Source organism: Antedon mediterranea, chromosome 3, assembly GCF_964355755.1.
Source record: "Antedon mediterranea chromosome 3, ecAntMedi1.1, whole genome shotgun sequence".
Taxonomy (NCBI): Eukaryota; Metazoa; Echinodermata; class Crinoidea; order Comatulida; family Antedonidae; genus Antedon; species Antedon mediterranea.
Window position 1 is genome coordinate 35093860 of NC_092672.1, and position 22577 is coordinate 35116436.

Here is a 22577-nt window from a genome sequence, read left to right on the forward strand (position 1 = left end):
AAATAATAAATAGTTGGCTTTCTCAAAGTGTAGTGACACGTATGTCACAGTGACAGTCAACGGTGACATACGTGTCACTACACTTTGGGAAAGCCAACTGATAGTTGGCGAAACATCAGGTAAATAAAATAATCGTTATTTACTATTACTATTACGGTTGAGATATAATAAACTATTATATTTTATTTGTAATACCAACTGAATGAATCTTTTTAATGAGTATATGTATACAGCATAATATATTTATTTAATAGTTAAATAATCCAGTATGTCTATATAATAAATCATGAAACGTGGTTAGTGTTGACGTATGCATCAGTGGCGGATCAAAGACTTTGAAATAGAAGGGCCCACAAGTAGTGAAATGAAGTACTGACAAGTCCTCCCCCAGCCCTCCCCCTTCCGTATTCTGATAAAGACCCACCCCTGATTTGAACGCCTTTAGAGCACAAAGTTTTCAGAACCATGCATTATCACAACAACTTTGCCAAAATTGCCAAAAACAGAATTTTACACTAAATATTGATATCTGAATAAAATGATACGAAGAGTGATACGAAAAAAATAAAATAAATAAGTTTATGCACTTTCTGGCCAATAATCGCTATGATTGGGGAAAGTCTCGCGATGATCTAAATAAAAATGTTTCCAGATTAATACTTATACTATCAAATAAAACACAACAAATAAGCAATACAAAAAGAACAGTGACAATATATTTCTAATATATACAGTATGTAAAATATTATACATGGAAGATAATAAAAGGTTACAACAATGTACAAATTACCAACATAATTTTATTTATAATTTAGTCCATGATCAAACATCCTCTGTATGAGTTAAACATTTTTAGCCAATCATAATATTTCACTTTGGCAAAAGAAAGCTAAGGATTCTAGGAGCATTAGGCTCTGTTTACACTATCAAATTAGTCCGACAAAAAAGTGTGAAGGGCCTAAATATGGTAGTCATATGCCATCATCATGTCCATATATGGGCACATCACATTTTTTTCACATAAAGTTTGATAGTGTAGACAGAGCTTAAGTTTCCATCAGTTTGGTTCCCACTTTATGTGACAAAAAAATATGATGTGCCCTTACATGAAGTTATATAACTACCATATTTAGGCATATCACCACCATATTTGGGTACATCACATTTTTTTGTCAAACTTGTTTGATAGTGTGGACAGAGCTTAACAAGTGTGTGTGAGTAACTTTTTGAAGTAAAATATTACACAATTCAAATTAATATTTCAATTAAATTGATATTACAAATAATAAAAGACGCTAATACTGTATAACATTTCAACACGTTGTTTTAAAAGTCCTACAATTATATAATTTGTATTTGTAATATAGATAACAAAACAAATGTGACAGATCACTTTGTTTACTTTTTTTATCTTTGTATGATTTTGGATTTTTATCTTAAAGTTCATGTACAGTTCAGCAGTCCAAATGTAATTCTTTCACCTTTTAAATACGTAAGCAATATTGTCAAAAAGCAGTGATGACCGACATGGTTACGGCTGACAGCCATGGTTAGGGATGACCGAAATGGTTAGGGCTGACCGACATGGTTAGGGCTGACTGACATAGTTAGGGCTGACCGACGTGGTAAGGGCTGACCGAAATGGTTATGGCTGAAAGCCATGGTTAGGGATGACCGACATGGTTAGGGATGACCGAAATGGTTAGGGCTAACTGACATGGTTAGGGCTGACCGACGTGGTAAGGGCTGACATGGTTAGGGATGACTGACATGGTTAGGGCTGACCGAAATGGTTAGGGCTGACTGACATGGTTAGGGCTGACCGACATGGTTAGGGATGACCGACATGGTTAGGGATGACCGAAATGGTTAGGGCTGACTGACATGGTTAGGGATGACCGACATGGTTAGCGATGACCGACATGGTTAGGGATGACCGAAATGGTTATGGCTGACAGCCATGGTTAGGGATGACCGACATGGTTAGGGATGACCGAAATGGTTATGGCTGACAGCCATGGTTAGGGATGACCGACATGGTTAGGGATGACCGACATGGTTAGGGATGACCGAAATGGTTAGGGCTGACCGACATGGTTAGGGCTGACCGACGTGGTAAGGGCTGACCGACATGGTTAGGGCTGACTGACATGGTTAGGGATGACCGACATGGTTACGACTGACCGCCATGGTTAGGGCTGACATGGTTAGGGATGACAGACATGGTTACGGCTGACTGACATGGTTAGGGTTGAGTGAGTCCATTAATAAATGTCTTTACATAAATAATAAATTTTGAATAATCTCTATTTTATTTAATTTGTTACAGTCAATGTAGTAAGTAGCATAAGTATAATATATAAGTATACAATATATACACATTTTATGCATATAATCAATACACTAAAAAGGATATATGGTATCAATGTTGTACTTGAAATTAAAATTATAGCAGTTTTCATGATATACCAACAAAGTTAAACAACCTCTTTTGCATAGTAATTTCATTCAGGCATCTGTCAGCTATAAAATATGACTATGAAAAGGACATGGAGAGGAGGAGTGGTCTCTTGAAGAATAGTTGGGCAAAGTATGTACTCAATTATGGTGGTGATATGCCTAAATATGATAGTGATATAATGTGATATGTCCATCAGCATCACATTTGTTTGTCACATAAAGTTTGATAGTGTAGACAGAGCTTAAGTTGGCGAAACAATAGGAATCCCCCTTGGCATTGCTGGTAGAACACGGTGGAAAGGTCAGTATTTGAATATTCATTTAATTTTACATTTATAGCCAAACTTTCACAGATGATATTTTTGTTTGAATACGAGAACACGTTTCTCCGTTCTAGACATGATATATGTCGTACATGGTTTCTTCAGGTTCTCATCTCTTCATTGTTATACCATACAAGAATTCCAAATTAATAATTCTATTCATCATTATTTTTTAATTGTTACTGAACCATCTTTTGCAATGTTTAAAAGCTTTAATGATCGAAGTACCTGTAAAAACAACACAAAAATGTATTAAACAATGTTTTCTGTCAGACAAATGTTAATGGTAAAGTGAAAACACTTTATAATTCAATTCAAATAAGTACAAATAAGGGGATATGTGGCAGCATTCACCATTCACTAAGGAAAACTCCCTTCAAATCAAAAATCTATATAAGTGAATATAAGTGAACAGAAGTTTTAAGGGAAATATTTATTGAGTTAAGTGATTATGCTCGATTGTGATTGGTGTCACGAACCTTAAGTTTAGCAGTCCCGGTTGTACCAGTCACCCGCATGCCCATCTTGCTCATATCTGGCACTGATAATGCTAAACTGTTGTCTTTGAAATGTTCATGCAACACACCATACACCTATTACAAAGATTTATAAATCATCATTTATGTTTTCCATAATACAAAACAGGTTTTAAAGCTCTGTCTACACTATCAAAATAGTTTGACAAAAAAAGTGATATACCCAAATATGGTAGTGACATGATATCATCATATCCATATATGGGACATCACATAAAGTTTGAAGTTTTAAATTGATTCACTAATTTGGGAAAGGGCTTGAGCTGTTGATTGAGGGTCTTTAGTTTGTGATCTTCTTGGTGTGATAATTCAATACTGGGATTGGGTGCATGTGAATCCTGATAGAAACAGCAGCTTCAGGCCCACATAACTGCTGTAACATCATCATCCAAAAATACTTGTTCCACCCCCAGAACTACGGATGAGTGTAAACCCATCAATTGTATGGCTAGGTTGCAGTACCCCTGCCTTAACCACTCGGGGAGGGAGTGCCCTACGCCAATTGTACGACTATAGGTTGCCACTCAAGGAGGGAGTGCTATAGGAGGTCAAAGGTTAATAACTGACCCTGTTTACATCCTCTAGTTTCGCCCTTCCTCTTATTAGTGTTGATACTGAATCAAATTCTTCTTGAGAAAGTGGAACGCATTCTTGTGATTCTTTCCGCAGCTCAGCAGGCGTTTGCTTGGGAAAACTGTCTAAAATTGAATTAAATTATTTTAAAATTTCATTTAAATTTATTTTAAAACATTCTTATTCTTTTATTGCGAATCAAATCTGTGTTACGCTTTGTCTACACTATCTAACTAGTTTGTCAAAAAAAGTGTGATGTGCCCAAAAATGGTAGTGATATGCTTTAATATGGTAGTGATATGACATCATCATTTTTTTTGTCACATAAAGTTTGATAGTGTAGACAGAGCCTTACGAACTTATTGAAAAAATATAAATTTATATACAGTACAAAAGTATATTTATTCAAGGAGGCTCTGAGTTTGTTAATAATCACTTATACTATAGTGACTTTGTTTAGATTTATTGAATATTTGAAGTATGCTGGTAGCTTTTTTATTAACTTAATTTATTAACCTAATTTAATTATATAAAAAAAAATTAATTGAATGGAAAGAAAAAATAATTGTAAAGATCATATAGTATAGTATATATATATAAAAAATCAGTTCAGTTTATGAAACGACATAAATATTTCGTAATTTAGAAGAAATATAATATTGAGGGCGCTATTCACACAAGGTAAAAATATTATAGATGAGACAGCAATTAGTATTACTCACAAAGGGATGACAGACAGAGTAAAGCTAACCTGTAGAAATTGTAATTGTGCTTTCTTCGATTTCATCATTCTTTTCAACTCGTTCAACTTCCTTTTAAAGATAACAATGATTAATTATTATATTAACAATGGAAATTGTAAAATACTTTAAAATGGCTGTATTAACAATTAGAACAATAAATTATATAGACAATAAAGAGTTCCATCTTGCTTGTTTGTGACGAATACCCTTTTCACATCTGCAAAATGTAACAACTTGTAACAAGTTGTAACCAGGTTTGCATAGTGTGAAGACAATTTTGTGGAAAATCTCCCGAGATTTCACAGTGGTCCCTTGTGAATCTCGGAAGAAAAACACTTTCCTCCCGAGATTTCACAAGGTTTGCGTATGCGTGTGTGAAAACATGTAATAAGTCGGGAGATCAAACCTGGTTACAAGTTGTAACAATTTATGCAGATGTGAAAAGGGTATTAGGGTGTGAAATTATTTAATTTAAGTTACAGTAGTTGCATATTGTTATGATAACATAAATCTTTATTGCCATGAACACGAAATTTGGTTGTACTGTGGTAACATATTTTTTGCAGGAACATTTAAACCTGCAAAAAATCATATTGAATGCAGTACATAGAAATAAAAAAAATACAGAACTATCTTTGGAAAGAAGAGTTAGATACAGTAGAGATAAAAAAGGTATTATACTAATTGGAAAATTACCATGGTTTAAGGGTCTTTCACACCTGTTCTGGCATAGTTCCGGACCGGCGAATTGAACATTAATGTTTCGTTTTCACGACGCAATCGATATGCGCATAGCCGCGTGAAAACAATACATTGACGTTCAATTGGATTTTCCTGCGCCGGACCGGAACTGTGCCGGAACAGGTGTGAAAGACCCATTAGGCATGGACCTATAGTCCATGGTTTAGGTAAAATTGACCTTTTTATAATCAATTCAAGGTCACGGCATGTGTTACTGTTTACTTCCTATACTACTGACAAATGACATCATGACGTACGTCTAATGTCAATTTACCTGGTTTTGCTCCGATTCATCTGCAATCAATCCATCACCATTCATCGGTAAACCTAGAGCGTGTAATGTATGCTGTTCATCTTCCGACAATTCTGGAAGCTATAATAAAACAACTTAAGGAAGTACATTTACACTCTCCCAATACCAGACACCCATTGGTCTGGCCCAATGTCTGCTTTCCTGAAATTCTAAATGTGTTTTTAATAGTAAAATAGAGACCTTTTGGACATCAAGAAAAGTCTTGTTTTGGGGGTCGAGTTTCTGGTTTTCAGAAAGTCCAGTATTGAAGTCTTACGTATTTCAATTACAGCACCCTGGAGATTGCCATTGCTAAGCACTATCGAATTGGCTCTCCATACTGCACAATCAAACATATAAAAGTAAATAAAACAGAAATAACAAAATTGAAAAATTGCGTAGTATCAAAATAATCATTAAAATACTTCGGACCCAAACAATCGTGGCCATAAATAACAAAAACAAAACTTTAACAACTAAATAATCAATCTCCTAAATAATAAGTAAATAAACTGAACCGAATCTCTTCCAATCAGCAAAATTATCTGTAAATGATCTAGAATCAAAGAAGAATATGTTCTGGTCAAAAGGGGCACAGAAGCATTAAATGCTTTAAGTCTCAAGATCCAGGTAGATTTAAAAACTGGTCCTGATCCGCTTGGGCCTGATCGCCTGTGGTACAGATCAACAAATCAACAGTAATGATAATGGTGATTATATGGAGTAGGCAAAACGTGGGAATGGCAATGTAGAGGAGAATGATCATAATCATAAACGTAGAGGAAAATGGAGATAATGATGTGAAGGAAAAAAAACATCATTGATGATATTGTTGATGCGTCATCGATGATATTAATGATGCATCATTATCATCTGCAATCCGTCTGTTTAGATGATGATGTTTTAACGCATGCTATTGTCAAATCAACCTTTCATCAGGTGACATTTTGAACTCAGTATCTTCAGCTGATATGGACAACTTAACAACGGGTAAGCATGTATTTACCTCATGCCCACTAGCAACTTCCAATTTCTTCATGCTTTGACACACTGTCAGTAGCTGTGTTTGAAAGAATTGAGCAGCCTCAAGCTGTGCTTTCTTTAACTCTTCAGTTTCTTTGATGATTGCAGCATAATCCTTCTTTACTTCATGTAATCTTGCAAGTAAATCAGGAGGGTTTATCTGAAAAAAATATTTACTTTAATTACACAACCGAAATTGTAGTGTGCTAGTGATTACCTGTATGTTACTTTGAATATCCAGTGTATTTGAATATCCAGGGTCTTTGAATATCCAAGGTCTTATTTTTTCATATCCATGGTAGTTTGATATCCAGGATATTTGGTATCCAGGGTACATTATTTGGATATCAGGGTACATTATTTGGATATCCAGGGTAGTTGGATATCCTCCAGGCTAGTTGGATATCCTCCAGGCTAGTTGGATATCCAGTATATTTTGATGTCCAGGGTATATTATTTGGATATCCAGGGTATATCATTTGAATATCCAGGGTCTTTAAATATCCAGGGTCTTACTTTTAATATCCAGGGTAGTTGGATATCCAGGGTACATTATTTGGATATCCAGGGGTTTTTTAACATCCAGGGGCTTAAAACAGCTAGAGAGAAAAAAACAATGCTTTTTTTAAATTGTTAAAAACAAATAATGTGGATTGACTAAAAAGCAAAATCAATAAAAAAGAGTACATAACATTTTTTTTAAATCTGAAACACAAAAGAAATTGTATGTAACAGCTTATAATAAGCAAAACTGAATTTAGAAAATGGAATCACAAATATAAAATATGTAAAATTAGTTTAATTGAGAATCTATTTGTCATTTATGTGGTGAATTGACTTTTAAAACTATGAATTAAATAAACAGCAATGAACCGCAGCTAGCAATATGTTTATCATCAGTCATTGCAGCAGTAGAATAATATTCAGACCTTTTCAGCAAAATTGTCATCAGCGAACTCTGACTCAAGTTTTCGTGACATATAATCTAGATCAGATTCTGCTTTCTGAAACTGAAAAAAAATGTAATAAATTATACGGAGGCCTTTAATAAATAAATTTTACACTACCTACACAACACAAAGTAACAAACAAAAACACAACAATCATCTTTCCAAAAAAACATTTTCATTGTAACTTGATTTAATTTGTCATGCAAAACTGGTCAAAAAGTGTGCTGTCAGCCTTAATTTTAGATAGGCCTAGTATATGATAGGGCCTGACTGATGTAGTTAGGCCTAGTACTAGGCTAGTAGTATGTCACCTCATTCGACTCGAGAGAGGCATAACTTCGTAAGGGAGCTATATTTAATTTTGGCTAGGATAGTAGTAGGGCCTAGGGATTAGGCCAAGTTGAGCCGCCGACAAGTTGAGCCGCCGCCAGAAAAACGTTATTTTCTATGGAACGCCAAATGCTAACTTTCGCCGGTGCTCTTTCAATTTATGTTAGGGATAACCATATTATAATTAAAGATTCAATTCAATAAAATATGATATTAAAAGATTAGTAAATAAAAAATAATATTTATTTAACCTCATTCGAAAAATGTTAATACTCTATTAATTAGTACGTTGTAGGCCTACACGCGAGAAAAATTATGAGTGCACTGAATTTTTTCCTCGAAAGATTAAAAACAATTAAATTATTAAATATTACTACTTTCCTTTGCTGTGTTAATTGTGATAGGCCTATGTAATTATATATAATTTATTTTCATGACACAATAAACCAAGACCAAATGAACTTATGTACTAGGACACCATCCTAATCACTACGCGAAATGTCGTAAAAGACGCATGCACTGGGCGTTTCATAGAAATCACCGGCGGCTCAACTTGTCGGCGGCCCAACCGGTCATATCCCGGGCCTAGCTAGCCTACTACTTGAGAGAGATATTGTGAGAATATCAATATATTACGTACCAGAGCCTCTACTTTATTTACGGCACTTTCCATCGCATGCTCTAAAGGTTGAATGCCACTATTTTCAACTGCGCATTTGTTTAAACTGACAACGACATTTCTGTCGTCGCCACTACCTAATTCTTCGCTCGCCGCCATTTTTTCGAAGTTTTCTCTCTTGAATCAATGGAGCGTAACCAATGGTCAGCGTTAGAATGAGGGCGCTGTTGATGACAACAACAAAATAACAACATTTTTTCTGATCAATACTTGAATTTGGCGGTTTGTGTTTTGTGTTAATTTATAATAACATTTACATTAGAATGTTTTAGTAAAAATGAAAAAGTAGACTAGTAGTAGTGGTGCTAAGCTAGGCCGGGTCGATCCGCTAGGCCTATGTAGTCTACAATATGTAACATTAATAGCTAGCCTATAAATAGGACCTAGCCAGGCTAGTACTAGTAGGCCTACTAGGCTAGTATATAGTAATTAGTATACTCTAGTCTCTACTATCCTAGCTAGCCTGGAGAGCTAGCCTAGCCTTCCTAGCATTATATACTAATAGGGCCTAGATGTATAGGTAGGCGATGTACTTGTGTAGTAGTAGTTATCAGGCCTAAGTAGTAGCTAGCTAAGTCTATATACCTTTACTATATAGAGACCCTACTACAGACAGTAGTAGAGTCTGCCTCTTTCTAGCCTATCTACTGGACTAGATAGAGAGGCCTAGCTGGGGCTGAGTTGTTGTGTGTTGCGTATTAAAGTTGACTGGGGCCGGTTTAGTGACGGTATTTCATTTTTTTTTAAAGTAATACTACAAGTCAACTTTTTGAAATTCGTCTAATTTGACATCATTTGGATAGGCTACATTCATACGATGTTACTTATGCAAGTTTAATGTTTAATTTATTAAATATTAATTCATTTAATCAACGTCCAAAGGATGTTTTTTTTACAGAAATTCTAAAAAGAGGTTTACTATTAATATTATTGAAGCAGAAAAATGGACAACTATCATGTCCTAGACATGATTGGTGAAGGTTCTTTTGGAAAGGTGTACAAAGGTCGAAAAAAGTACACTGGACAGGTGTGTAAAACAACATGTTTGCAAAATAAGGGTTAGGGTTTATTTTATATATTTTTTATTAAACCTTATTTAAAGATGGTGACCCTAAACAGCATATTATGCTGACAATCAAGGGGCCCTCATATAAAACATATATATTTTTAAAAAAACAAAGGACTATAAAAAAAATATAATATATAATAAAATAAAAATACAATAAATACACTACAAAACTCTTTTAGCGTCTAATATTTTTTTACAGCAGACTTAAACTTATTTATTGACACCTCATTTCTCAGTTTGGAGGGTAGCATATTCAGATAGGAAAGGAAATTAATGAATATACTTTCAACTGAAAATAAAATATTGTTAATCTTTAAGAAAATATAAAATTTTATAAAATATACAACATGTGACCTGTATCCTTGCAATTTGATTGGTTAATTATGTATCGAGACTGTTTTCGACCTGTAGTGTATGCCTTCAAAAACTACTGTATTCTACTCTATGAAATATTATCTCCATTCAACTCGCAAACATTCAAGTGTTTTTGTTTGTTTTTTTTTTATTTAGATTGTAGCTTTAAAGTTCATTCCAAAAACTGGTCGGTCAGAGAAAGACTTGCAGAACCTCCGTCGTGAAATTGATATCATGCAAGACCTGCACCATGAAAATATCATTGAAATGCTTGATAGCTTTGAAACTGCCAGTGATGTTGTGGCAGTGACTGATTATGCTGTCGGAGAACTCTTTCAGATTCTAGAAGATGATGGTTGTCTTCAAGAAGAACAGGTACTGTGAGCTTCAGAACTCTTTTAAAGATGTATTGTCTCCCAAAATCATGAAAAATAAAGATTTTAAAAATCGGACTTTTAATAGGCCATTTTGCAGTTTTAATGAAGTTGTTCACTTCCATAAGAAAAAAAACGGGGGGAAAAAATTATTTCACCTATAAAAAGACAAAATAAACAGTTAAATTACCCAAAAATTCATTGTCTTCCAGACAATTTGACAATTTTTTGCTTTAAATTACATTTTTCTCAGGTAAATACATTTTTTTCAGACCCAATTTTTTGTGAGAGTGAATAACTATTATGTGACATTAAAATAACATATTCAACAAAAAAATTTAAAAAAATATTTTTTTAGGGGGACAATATATCTTTAAGCTCTGTCTACACTATCAAATAGTTCGAAAAAAAAGTGTGATGTGTCCAAATATGGTAGTGATATGCCGAAATATGGTAGTAATATGACATCATCGTGTCCATATATTGGCACATCAAATTTCTTTGTCACATAAAGTTTGATAGTGTAGACAGAGCTTTATGATTACTGTACATACCCCTACACTACAATGTCCAAAAGTTTCTTTGGTTGTTTTAAAGTAATAATTCAATGTTGAGTATTTTCCCCCTTATTCTACTATTAGATTGTGTTACATTATAGTAAGTATTGGTAACTCTTAAAGTATTATATTTAATTTCAGGTTCGCAGTATAGCATGCCAGTTGGTATCTGCTTTGTACTATCTGCATTCACATCGTATCTTGCATCGAGACATGAAACCCCAAAATATACTACTTGGCAAAGATGGCTCTGTTAAACTATGTGACTTTGGGTTTGCCAGAGCTATGAGTATCAACACTCTTGTACTAACATCAATTAAGGTAATAACAAAGTATCATTTGCCAGTATTTAAAGATGTATTGTCCTCTTGAAAAATTAATTCTTGACAACAATTGTTGTTGAATATGCCATAATAGTTTGAACAAAAATTGGATCGAAAAAATATATTCACCTTAAAAAACTGTAATTTAAAGCAAAAATGGTAAAATTGGCTGCCAGCCAATGGTTTTTTGGTTGAATTTAACCATTTATTTTGTCATTTTATAAGTGAAAACATTATTTTTGTTTGTTTTTGTGTTTAATTTAATTAAAACTACAAAATAACCTATATTCAAAGTCTGATTTAACTAATCTACATTTTTCATGTTTTTTGGGGACAATACATCTTTAATACAAAATCTGTAACTTTTTGTTTAACTATATAGAAACTTTTTATGTATTATAGGTATAAAACTTCCAACACTGCATAGTATATTATATTTCTTTTTGCCAGGTTGAAATAAAAGGGTGATTTTTTTTTTCAATAAAATGTAAGAAAATATTCAAATAGAGCAACGCAACAAAATTCCCTATACCCCTCGAAAAGAAGAACTTGTTAGGTGCTCATTGGAATAGGGTGCTTTGGGTTTTCCCCCATTTTATGATCTACTTTGTTAACATAACTATGGTATGACTAAAATTAAGTACTAAGGAGACAATTTTATAATTTTTTTAAGGGGACTCCATTATACATGGCTCCTGAATTGGTTGAAGAGAAGCCGTACGACCACACCGCTGACCTTTGGTCGTTAGGCTGCATATTGTACGAGTTGTTCGTTGGGACGCCACCATTTTATACAAACAGTATTTTTCAACTTGTCAGCCTTATTATCAAGGTAAAGGTTCATTGCAGTCTGATCATCATAGAGTTATGTACTATAATAATAATAATATCCTGGATTTATATAGCGCCTAATGTTGTGAAACCTCTAAGCACTGAACATCATTACCCCAGTCATTTTGTTTTAATCAAACACGTATGGAAACATACTCCCATAATGCAGCTAGTAATTAGTGCAAAGTTGTGTCTTGATCTAACTGGGTTCCAATTTATACACCTGGGTAGAGAGGGGCAAACGTAAGTAAAGTATCTTGTCTAAGGATACAATCAATGCGGCGAGAGTTGGAATCGAACCTCGGTCTCACGATCAGTAGTCGAACGTCCAACACACTGCGCCACACGCCCTCACAATTAATTGTGTATTAACTCTGACAGATAATTGTGTATTAACCCTGACAGAACGTCAACACACTGCGCCACACGCCCTCACAATTAATTGTGTATTTACTTTGACAGATAATTGTGTATTAACTCTGACAGAACGTCCAACACACTGCGCCACACGCCCTCACAATTAATTGTGTATTAACTCTGACAGATAATTGTGTATTAACTCTGACAGAACGTCCAACACACTGCGCCACACGCCCTCACAATTAATTGTGTATTTACTTTGACAGATAATTGTGTATTAACTCTGACAGAACGTCCAACACACTGCGCCACACGCCCTCACAATTAATTGTGTATTTACTTTGACAGATAATTGTGTATTAACTCTGACAGAACGTCCAACACACTGCGCCACACGCCCTCACAATTAATTGTGTATTAACTCTGACAGATAATTGTGTATTAACTCTGACAGAACGTCCAACACACTGCGCCGCACGCCCTTACAATTAATTGTGTATTAACTTAACAGATAATTGTGTATTAACTCTGACAGAACGTCCAACACACTGCGCCGCACGCCCTTACAATTAATTGTGTATTAACTTAACAGATAATTGTGTATTAACTCTGACAGAACGTCCAACACACTGCGCCACACGCCCTCACAATTAATTGTGTATTAACTTAACAGATAATTGTGTATTAACTCTGACAGAACGTCCAACACACTGCGCCACACGCCCTTACAATTAATTGTGTATTAACTCTGACAGAACGTCCAACACACTGCGCCACACGCCCTTACAATTAATTGTGTATTAACTCTGACACATGAGGTTCTATCAATTTAATCTCTCTAATCTCTAACATCCACTATAGAGTATCACGGTGTGACGTCACAACGATAGAGGGCGCTGCATGTTTTAACATCCACTATACCACACTAAAATTTAATAACACAGTATTTTTAAAATTTAAAATAATTTGTATTATTATATTTCATAAGGTATTATTTAAAAATATGTCTGATGTTTTTTTCAGGATCCTGTAAAATGGCCAAAAAATATGAGTTTAGAATTTAAGGTAAGTTTACAAATATGAATATTCTCATAATTTTAGAAAGATATCAATCTAATCTACTGGACTTAATTGTTTTAGTAAACAGCGAAATTTCACAACCTTTTTAGGTCGTATCATCAGGCTGATTGATGGAATTGTGGCATTTGGTCAGTGGAAGGAATTTTAGATTGATATCTTTCTAAAGTTTACAAAATATTGATTCTTCTCAACTTTTGATTTATATGATTATTATATACAGTAATAAGAATTAAATTAATCAACTAATTAAGTAATTAAAAAGATTTAATATTTATTGCATTGTTACATTATTTATAGGATTTTTTACAAGGGTTATTGACCAAGAAGCCAAGCAAGAGGTTGTCCTGGCCGAATCTTCTACATCACCCTTTTGTTGCTGAAGGAGTTACAGGTACTATAACTTAAGAAACTTTGAATATTACGATTCAGTTCACATTTATTTTAGCTATCAATCAATTTCTTTTATTTCGAAAAATTCATCCATATCAACAAATATACAAACAGAAAAAGAAAAAAGAGAATTCGAAACTGTAAGCTTAAAGATATAGATCAAGTAACAATCAATGATGGCAGAACATTTTGCACTGAGAATGAATTATTTTGTACCCTTTTACATAGACATCACACTTTTTTTTGTCAAACTGGTTTGATAATGTAGACAGCTTAACAAACAAAATTCAACCAGGTATACAATACAAAATTCTAGTACCAGTACAATACCTTCACTGCCACTAAGTGTGTGCCTGAGCATGAATAATTATAAATATATATAAATCTGGTAAAATAATTACTAGACGTCATTAGTCATTTTAAAATTAATTTAGATATCCATGCATTTATCTCAGTTATTTCAATTATTTGATTATGATTTTACTGGTTTTTTTTTAAAGCTGATGCGCCAACAGTTGACGTTCCTTTCACGGAGGAACCCCCGCCGGAAGTACAAGCTGCAAAAGCAAAGGCTGTGAGAGACAAGACAATCAACGTACCAGCTGGTACTACAATCATGAACAAACTGAAAGGAAGACAACCCAAAGACGAACAGGTAACGTAATTCATATTTTGGTGATATTGCTGTGAAAACCAAAATTTGAATGCAGTATTTTCCAAAAACAGACCCATGTGGATTGCCCAAACTGGACACCCTAACAGCCAATTTACACAGACGAGCGATAAACTGTAATAACAAATTTAGAATCTATATCATTTCTTATGACCATTTACACAAAACAGGCTCAGGCTAAATACATATTCTACAGTATGTGGAACAAGCTACACGGTTTTCCGCTTACCGTTACCGCTTGTCTGTGTAAATTGGCCTTTAGGTTGTCCAAAATGTATAGTTTTCATAATGCATTTACAAAGTCTGCTTTTTAATGAGAATTTACTGGTAGTGGTCTAGTTATCTCTCCAGAATAAACAAACAATGCCCAACCATCAGGATCACTTCATTCTGGTGAGAGCTTACGTGGCAAGCATCAGAAGAAAATTAATTTTACTGTACAAACAAAAATTACCCAATCCAGTGTAATATTATGTACATAATTTCCATATATATTTTATATGCAAATGACAATAAATGGAAGTAAGTTTCCACTGAATGAATTGGTCATTAGCCAAAATTTGTATAATGAACAACCATACCAACTCTGTCCATTATTTATTTGTAGACACCAGTAAAACAGCAAGAGGCTTGGAGCAAAGGCAAGAAGAGTAAAAGTGGTAAAACCGATTGTGACTCAAAACCAAGTCATAAAACAGTAAATAAGAAACAAAAGGATACTAGAAAGAGCATTGAGCAAGTTAAGTTTCAAGATGAGGTAAGGTTCGTTTCATTTATTTTCAACTCTTCAAATGAACAGTTAACTTGGAGGTCACAGTAAATTCATTGAACTTTAAGTCGGTTCAGTGTACTAAATAACGTGCTACGGAGTACACTAAAATATATGTTTAAAATTTAGGGTACATCAAAATCAAGTAATATAAATAGGAGGAGAATACCCTCTTTTTACAAACCATAAGTGCCGCGTCAATGGTTTTAGAATAAGATATTTAAATAGTGAAAATGATCTTGTTAGGTGCACTACGAACTATCTGTTATGGCTTTCAAATCTCTTCACTAAATGGGAGAAAATCATATTTGAGTGTGATTTTTCGTTTATTTGTATTCTTGGTTTTTTATATGGAATTTTGTTATTCTGAAATAATGATCAATAAACAATCAGTCAAATACACAACCTAAGCAAATGCTTTGATAATTTATTTTCTAGTCTCCTTCTCATGTGTCAAGAAGCCCATTGAGGTCTAGAACACTTCATTTTCGAAATTCCTTATTTTCTAGTCTCTTTCTCATGTGTCAAGAAGCCCATTGAGGTCTAGAACACTTCATTTTCGAAATTCCTTAATTTTTTTTCACCAGAGCAGCATTTGTAAAATGTTATTTTTCAAAAGCGGTAAGAAAGAAAATATTTTTGTTGTACTGTAGTATTTTGTTATTTCATAGGACATGGATAGTGAAGAGGAATGGGATATTTTATGTGACACCACTGCTGATCCTAACACAATTGAAGGCCTATTAAAAGATGAAGAATTTATTAAGAAGATCCTAGCACGTTTGGAATCAACATCAACACAGGTCTTAGATGGGATGCTTGAGGGCGCTTCACGTTTACGCTTGGTTGTGAAAGTAGTTAACAACATACTGTTATTTCATGGGTAAGTTTTTGTTTTGTTTCATAGTTTAATCATGAAGGAATTATTTATTTTTCATGGTTATTGTTTATTAAATCTCTGTCTACACTATCAAAATTTATGTGACAAAAAATGTGATGTGCCCATATATGGACATGATGATGTCATATCACTACCATTTTTGGGTATATCACTACCATACACATCACACTAGTTGCATAGTGTAGACAGAGCTTAAAGATTGTTTGTTAAAATATATTTATCCTTTTTTTACAGATCTTTGAATTTACTTCAAAATTTTGTGACCAAAATAAAAATCCCCCAAATACCATTGGAGTTGCTAAGCAAACTGAAAAACAGAAAAGATGTACAACAAGTAAGCCGAAATAAATAAAATAAAATTACTAAATAGGGGCCCTTATGTCGACTCGGAACGTGACTCAAATCAACAACCGAAAGAGGAACAGTTGCACGAGATCGCTTATGTCGATTAAATGGAACTGAAAGAAACCGGTGTGCTTATGTCGACACTGTAACTGATTGTATCTAGTCGTGGTTTATTACGGCGTGCACGACACGATTCATAGTTGTATGGGAACCAGTATGCACAATTGCTTTTACGGTAAAATTGAACTGGTTTCTACTGGTTGCTGTTACCCATAACGCACGTGTGAATTAATTCAAAGGTTTAGTTCCGGAAAAGTAGAACATGGGCAACTGAAAGCAATTAAGCTAATGTTGATATGTTTTGTATACCTGTCAGTTGAGTTCAGTTGCTCTGATGTCGACACAGTTGAGTTCAGTTGCTCTGATGTCGACACAGTTGAGTTCAGTTGCTCTGATGTCGACACAGTTGAGTTCAGTTGCTCTGATGTCGACACAGTTGAGTTGAGTTCCATTTCGATGTAAGGTCACCTTTAGATTACAACATAAGAATAATGATGCAATGTTAAGCTCTGTATACACTATCAATTTAGTTTTGACCAAAAAAATGTGATGTGCCCATATATGGTAGTAGTTTGCCCAAATATGGTAGTGATATAACATTATCATGTCCATATTTGGGCACATCACATTTTTTTGTCACATAAAGTTTGATAATGTAGACAAGGCTTTAAAAATTAATTAATAAGAAATGAATTGCGAGTTTATTTTTTTCAAAGCAACCATGGTGTGTTCAGATTCTAATTGACCTGGTTGGCTTGGTAACGGCGTACACAGTCTCTGATGTTGGTTCACTCCTTGACATGGATAGGTAAGTTTTACTATCAAGTTTTTTTTCCTCATTTAATTAATACCAGTGAATTATCAAAACCGTAATGATTTTGGAGTTTCATATCAACAAACGTTAATCAATTACTAATTAACTTTGATATATTTATTGTATAACAGTACTAAACAAGTTATGGAATCCTCTCTGAGTTTTGCTAGTCAGTTACCATGGTTACTGCACATGAAAGAAGATGATCGTTTAACATTAAGGGCATCAGCGATATATGTAAGTGTGTCTTGATTTATTTTGGTGTCCATCTGAAAGTATTACTAGTATAAATACGTATTTAAATAAGTATTTAAATTTGACCATAAATGGTCTTTTCAAGAATTATTATTAAATTTACCTTTTTGTTCTTTAGTGTTTCCTGTACCAATGCGAAACAATGGACAGGAGTTCTGAAGAATTTTGTACAGGTTTTTATAACAGCTTAGGATCAGTACATAAAGACATAGTTCCTGCACTCCTCAAAACGCTAGTTGAGGAAAAATCAACTATAACAAATTTACAAGGTAATAAACCATTGGGCAATTTTTGTTTAGACTTTTACTTCATCTCAGCAGTAACTTTGATACTATAAAAATATAGCTATATGTTTCAGTTTAGTTTACATTTGTATTGATAAATAGTAAAGATGTATTGTCCTCCAAAAACATGAAAAATTAAGATTATTATCATACTTTGAATAGGTTAAAAAAAACGGGGGAAAAAAATGTTTTCACTTATAAAATGACAAAATAAATGGTTAAATTCAACCAAAAACACATTGGCTGGCAGTGAATTTGACTATTTTTTGCTTTAAATTACAGTTTTTTGAGGTAAATCATTTTTTTTTCAATCAAATTTGGTCAAAATGATTAACTATTATGTGACATTAAAATGACATATTCAACAACAATTGACATTTGATTGTGCGTGGAGTCTGAACCTTCAGATAAAACAAACAATAAATAATGATGATTGCTGAGATAAACAAGAAAAAACAATACATGCACTTTAAATAAGTTCTTCTAAGTGTAAGAAATACAAAAACAAAACAAAAAACTACTGTAGTTGCATTCATTCATTCATTCATTCAACAGTATGTAGGCCACTGGCCCAAGTACAATAACAGAAAATAGTACATATTATAAAATTTAAGTAGTAGTAACAGCAAAATAAGTAGTTCTCTATTTATATTACTGTAGGTACTCCATATAAGCTGCAAGATTGTTTAAATAACTTGTGTAAATAAGATGTATATTTTGTTTTAGATGCACTACCATCAGAGGAAAATGCAATGGAGCATTGGGACCAGCTTTGTGGGCTGGCCATTGGGGCAATTGCTGAGTTAGTGTTCTTACACATAGGCCTAGCAACTATTGTACCCGGTAAACGCAAGATGGCACTTTGTGTGGGTGAACAACTCACCTTACATCCTGACTTGACCGAGAACTTCTTAAAGTACTTGACTCATCCTGATTATTGTGAAAATACTCTAAAGGTAATTCATATTAGAAGATTTTACATTCCTTAAAGATGTATTGTCCCCCAAAAACATGAAAAATGAAGACTAATTAAATCACTTTGAATAGGTTATTTTGTAGTGTTAATAAGGTTAATCATTTCTGAAGAAAAAAAAATGGGGAAAAATAATGTTTTCACTTCAAAATCCCATTGGCTGGCAGCCAATTTGAATATTTTTTGCTTTAAATTACAGTTTTTGAGGTAAATCAATTTTATTTTCAATCTTATTTTTGGTCAAGTTCGATAATATTTGACATGAAAAATAGCATATTCAACAACAAAAAATTGTAAGAATTATTTTTTCAGGGGGCAATACATCTATCTATGGTTAAATGTTACATTATTATCCAACCATTAACCAGATAAATAGCAACAAAATGTATATATAGATGTTGAAAATAAACTAATTAATGAATTATTTAATTGATTTTACATATTTAGGTACCCATGTGTAGTGTGTTTTATTTATTAGTTTAATTTCTAATTTTTCTAACAGAGTGTGTATTTTACTTGTCAAATGTCAACTGAGTTTTCTCAGTTGATCGCTAGTAGTCAGGTTGCATTGTCAGCACTTATTATGATATTGCAGGGAAAGGTAGGTTGTTTTTCAAATATTTATTATATATTTATAAGTTTTTTTAAACAAAAACTAGTAATTTTCAAACTTATCCCTTAATTTGTGTACAATGGGAGTTTAGTATGGAACGCCGTTTACGCAACATTTCGATGATATGAATTTTATGACACGATATGTGAATGAAATGCATCAATATGAATTGAATGGCGCGATATATGAATGAAATGTTTTGAATTGAATGCTTTGAATTAAATGTTTTGAATGAAATGTTTTGAATGAAATGTTTGAATTAAATTAAAAGGTCAACTATTGGCAGTGTATGTCATTCCCGCTCACAATGTTTTTCTCAACCTCTTAAGCCTGGGTACCCACATCTCCTTTCCACGCTGTCATCAATATGGATCCTTTACATAGAATCCTAACAGACCTGGGTTTGGAAATATGCAAATGAACGTAATTTATCCTAATGGCTGCCAGGAAACGTACGCCATTCCAAACAACTTGGCATATATAATGATATGGAAAGGAGAAGAAGGTACCCCAGCTTAAGAGGTTGAGAAAGAAAATCGTGGGCGAGAATGACACGCCGCCAATAGTTTGACTTTTCAATTCAATTCAAACATTTCATTCAAAACATTTCATTCAAAACATTTCGTTCAAACATTTCATTCAAAACATTTCATTCAAAACATTTCATTCAAAACATTCATTTCAAAACATTTTATTCAAAACATTCAATTCAAAACATTTCATTTATATCGCGTCATAAAATTCATACCATCAAAATGTTGCGTAAACGGCGTTCCATAGTTTAGTATAGTGGCAGCTACTTCCAACATATCATGGTACACATTTATACCTAAGTGAAGAAAGTTTTAAACAGATGATTGTTCTAATACAATTGCAAAGATGTGCCAACACAGACAGCGTCGTACGAAAAGGCCCGACAAACATCTTGACTCATGGAGGCTGTCTGAGTTGAATCCCAATAGATAGCGTCGGGTGTAGTTTTTATGTCGTCCTGAGAACTTTAAACATGTTTAATTTTCTTATCGGGCTTGTCATACGATGCTGCCTGAGTTGATCTTTAGCAAACAACATTCACATTTTTCACAGATTGACATAGTTGATATGTCACAGAACACTGTATATGAGATGACCTTACATACAATAGCAACGCTTATCATTCAATTGCAAGACGTTCCTCAAATGTAAGTTCCAATTTTTTAATTTTTTATAACTGATCATCTTAGAACCTACTGTAATAGTAAAATTTATTAATAATATTTCCCCACAGCATTGTCATTTTTTAGTACGTATTTTTTTTCCTTTGGATTTAACAATATTTAGAGTTAGAATAGATTTTGTACTATATTAAAGTAGTATAGTACAATATTATAGTGAAGCCCAAATACAGTAGCTACTAAATAAATAACAATCTGCCTGTGAGCTTTTCAACATTTTTGCTAATTATGATTCAAAATTATTTTTTCCCTAGAGTTTTTCAGTCTAGTGTTGTGATTGCTGCAGTCTTGTTAGATTCTCAAATTGCCAGTCAAACTGTATGTACATTACATTTATAGAAATGTGTTTTTTGTTTTTTTTTGTTGACAAATTATTTTCTTTGTGTGTATTGAAATGTTGAATTAAGATATTCAATATAATGCACTTAATTAGACTTCCGGACAACCGGGTACCTATTTATACACCTGGGTGGAGAGAGGCAACCGTAAGTAAAGTATTTTGCCTAAGGATACAAGCAATGCGGCGAGAGTTGGATTCGAACCTCGGTCTCCAATTAAACAAACAACGAAGGAAACTGGAAAGAAAGTAAAAAGACCACCAGAAAGACTGAAAGAAAACTTAATAAAACAAATGAAAAGATAAAAAGATTTAAAAGGACAAAATGTAGACTTTAAACCATCCTGCCCAAAACATAAAAATATGGATACAAATCGTGGAAAGCGTAGTGTTTGAATGACGGAAAACATTTCAAGAGAGAGAATATAATTCAAAAATAGAGTACAGTACAGTGTCAGCATGTTAGGATTTAATATTTATAGACTTAATTAAGTCCCCATCAAATTAATGTAGTGTTATTTTTGATAGTCTGCTGCAGCTCTTCTTGTCAGTCAACTACTGTTCCATGGCGTATCCATTGAGTTGCCAACAAAGGATCTATTACATGCCATGCACTCTGCACTTACAGATCTTTCACAGGTAATAAAAATAATAATATATTTATTTCCTCAAAAAAGATATATAAATGAATAAAATACTTCAAAATATGTAGAGTAAAGCCAATTGGTTCAAAAATATAATCACAAGGTAACCTTGGTAGGCAGCCAATCACTGCCCTGTTGCTAGGTATATTGGAAGCTACCTTGAGACCTACTGTAGGGGCCATACAAGCCAAAGTGGACACTGAGGTTTTATTCAGGCCTATACCTACACAGCCTTTAACAAAATATTTTGAACAACACTTCTTTCCTGGTCAGCTGCTGTTCTTTGGAACGCCCTTCCAAATTTAATCAGGAAAGCTGAATCACTCGCCACATTCAACTAACTCCTCAAATCCTACCTTTTTAATTTGCACTTTCAACATTAATTAATTTTGTGCTTTTAAATTTTCTGTTGATTGTTTAGAGCTCAGAGGTGCCCTGCATTTTGCGCTATATAAATTGAACATTATTATTATTATTATTATTTTATTATTATTATTATCAGAAACAATGTTATCTCTATAATGCACACTGTATTTCTCCTCTTCAGATTTGTATCCGTTGTCCGTTTGATTATGGCGTCCTGGATGGTCTAATCCTGCTTCTATGTCAGTTTCTCTCGGTAGAAGAAAAGACCGCCAGTCAGCTCTTAATTGAGTCTGGCGTTTGGAAAATGTTATGGTACAGGTAAAAACAATGCATCTTTGTCA

The 22577-nt window shown here is 33.6% G+C and overlaps 2 protein-coding genes across 2 annotated transcripts in view; one reads left to right on the forward strand and one right to left on the reverse strand.

Annotated features, from left to right (window-relative positions):
• Nucleotides 1–2299: 2299 nt before the first annotated feature.
• Nucleotides 2300–8765, reverse strand: LOC140045386 (SKA complex subunit 2-like). Its single transcript, XM_072090249.1, has 8 exons — nucleotides 8612–8765; nucleotides 7621–7701; nucleotides 6675–6851; nucleotides 5651–5749; nucleotides 4644–4704; nucleotides 3887–4017; nucleotides 3263–3376; nucleotides 2300–3011 (listed from the first exon to the last, which is right to left on the reverse strand). Exons 1-8 carry the CDS (start codon nucleotides 8747–8749, stop codon nucleotides 2949–2951), a joined length of 864 nt encoding a protein of 287 aa, XP_071946350.1. The 5' UTR covers nucleotides 8750–8765; the 3' UTR covers nucleotides 2300–2948.
• Nucleotides 8766–8842: 77 nt separating this feature from the next.
• LOC140045377 (serine/threonine-protein kinase 36-like) overlaps nucleotides 8843–22577 on the forward strand; it is an 18726-nt gene continuing 4991 nt past the window's right edge. Inside the window, exons 1-20 of the mRNA XM_072090240.1 lie at nucleotides 8843–8872; nucleotides 9549–9677; nucleotides 10230–10448; nucleotides 11146–11325; nucleotides 12001–12159; nucleotides 13542–13583; nucleotides 13896–13989; nucleotides 14489–14643; nucleotides 15269–15418; nucleotides 16102–16313; nucleotides 16566–16665; nucleotides 17453–17544; nucleotides 17682–17787; nucleotides 17924–18074; nucleotides 18816–19045; nucleotides 19565–19663; nucleotides 20762–20856; nucleotides 21144–21207; nucleotides 21755–21865; nucleotides 22418–22554. Coding sequence (XP_071946341.1) covers nucleotides 9594–9677; nucleotides 10230–10448; nucleotides 11146–11325; nucleotides 12001–12159; nucleotides 13542–13583; nucleotides 13896–13989; nucleotides 14489–14643; nucleotides 15269–15418; nucleotides 16102–16313; nucleotides 16566–16665; nucleotides 17453–17544; nucleotides 17682–17787; nucleotides 17924–18074; nucleotides 18816–19045; nucleotides 19565–19663; nucleotides 20762–20856; nucleotides 21144–21207; nucleotides 21755–21865; nucleotides 22418–22554 — 2480 coding nt within the window. The 5' untranslated portion in view covers nucleotides 8843–8872; nucleotides 9549–9593. The remainder of the gene's footprint in view (nucleotides 8873–9548; nucleotides 9678–10229; nucleotides 10449–11145; nucleotides 11326–12000; nucleotides 12160–13541; nucleotides 13584–13895; nucleotides 13990–14488; nucleotides 14644–15268; nucleotides 15419–16101; nucleotides 16314–16565; nucleotides 16666–17452; nucleotides 17545–17681; nucleotides 17788–17923; nucleotides 18075–18815; nucleotides 19046–19564; nucleotides 19664–20761; nucleotides 20857–21143; nucleotides 21208–21754; nucleotides 21866–22417; nucleotides 22555–22577) is intronic.

Coding starts and splice junctions, on each gene's coding strand:
- LOC140045386 (XM_072090249.1), bottom strand. CDS start 8,749: ATGGCGGCGAGCGAAGAATTAGGTAGTGGCGACGACAGAAATGTCGTT. Junction 7,702..8,611: donor TAAATAAAGTAGAGGCTCTG/GTACGTAATATA, acceptor ATTTTTTTTCAG/TTTCAGAAAGCAGAATCTGA. Junction 4,018..4,643: donor CACAATTACAATTTCTACAG/GTTAGCTTTACT, acceptor ATTCAATTTTAG/ACAGTTTTCCCAAGCAAACG.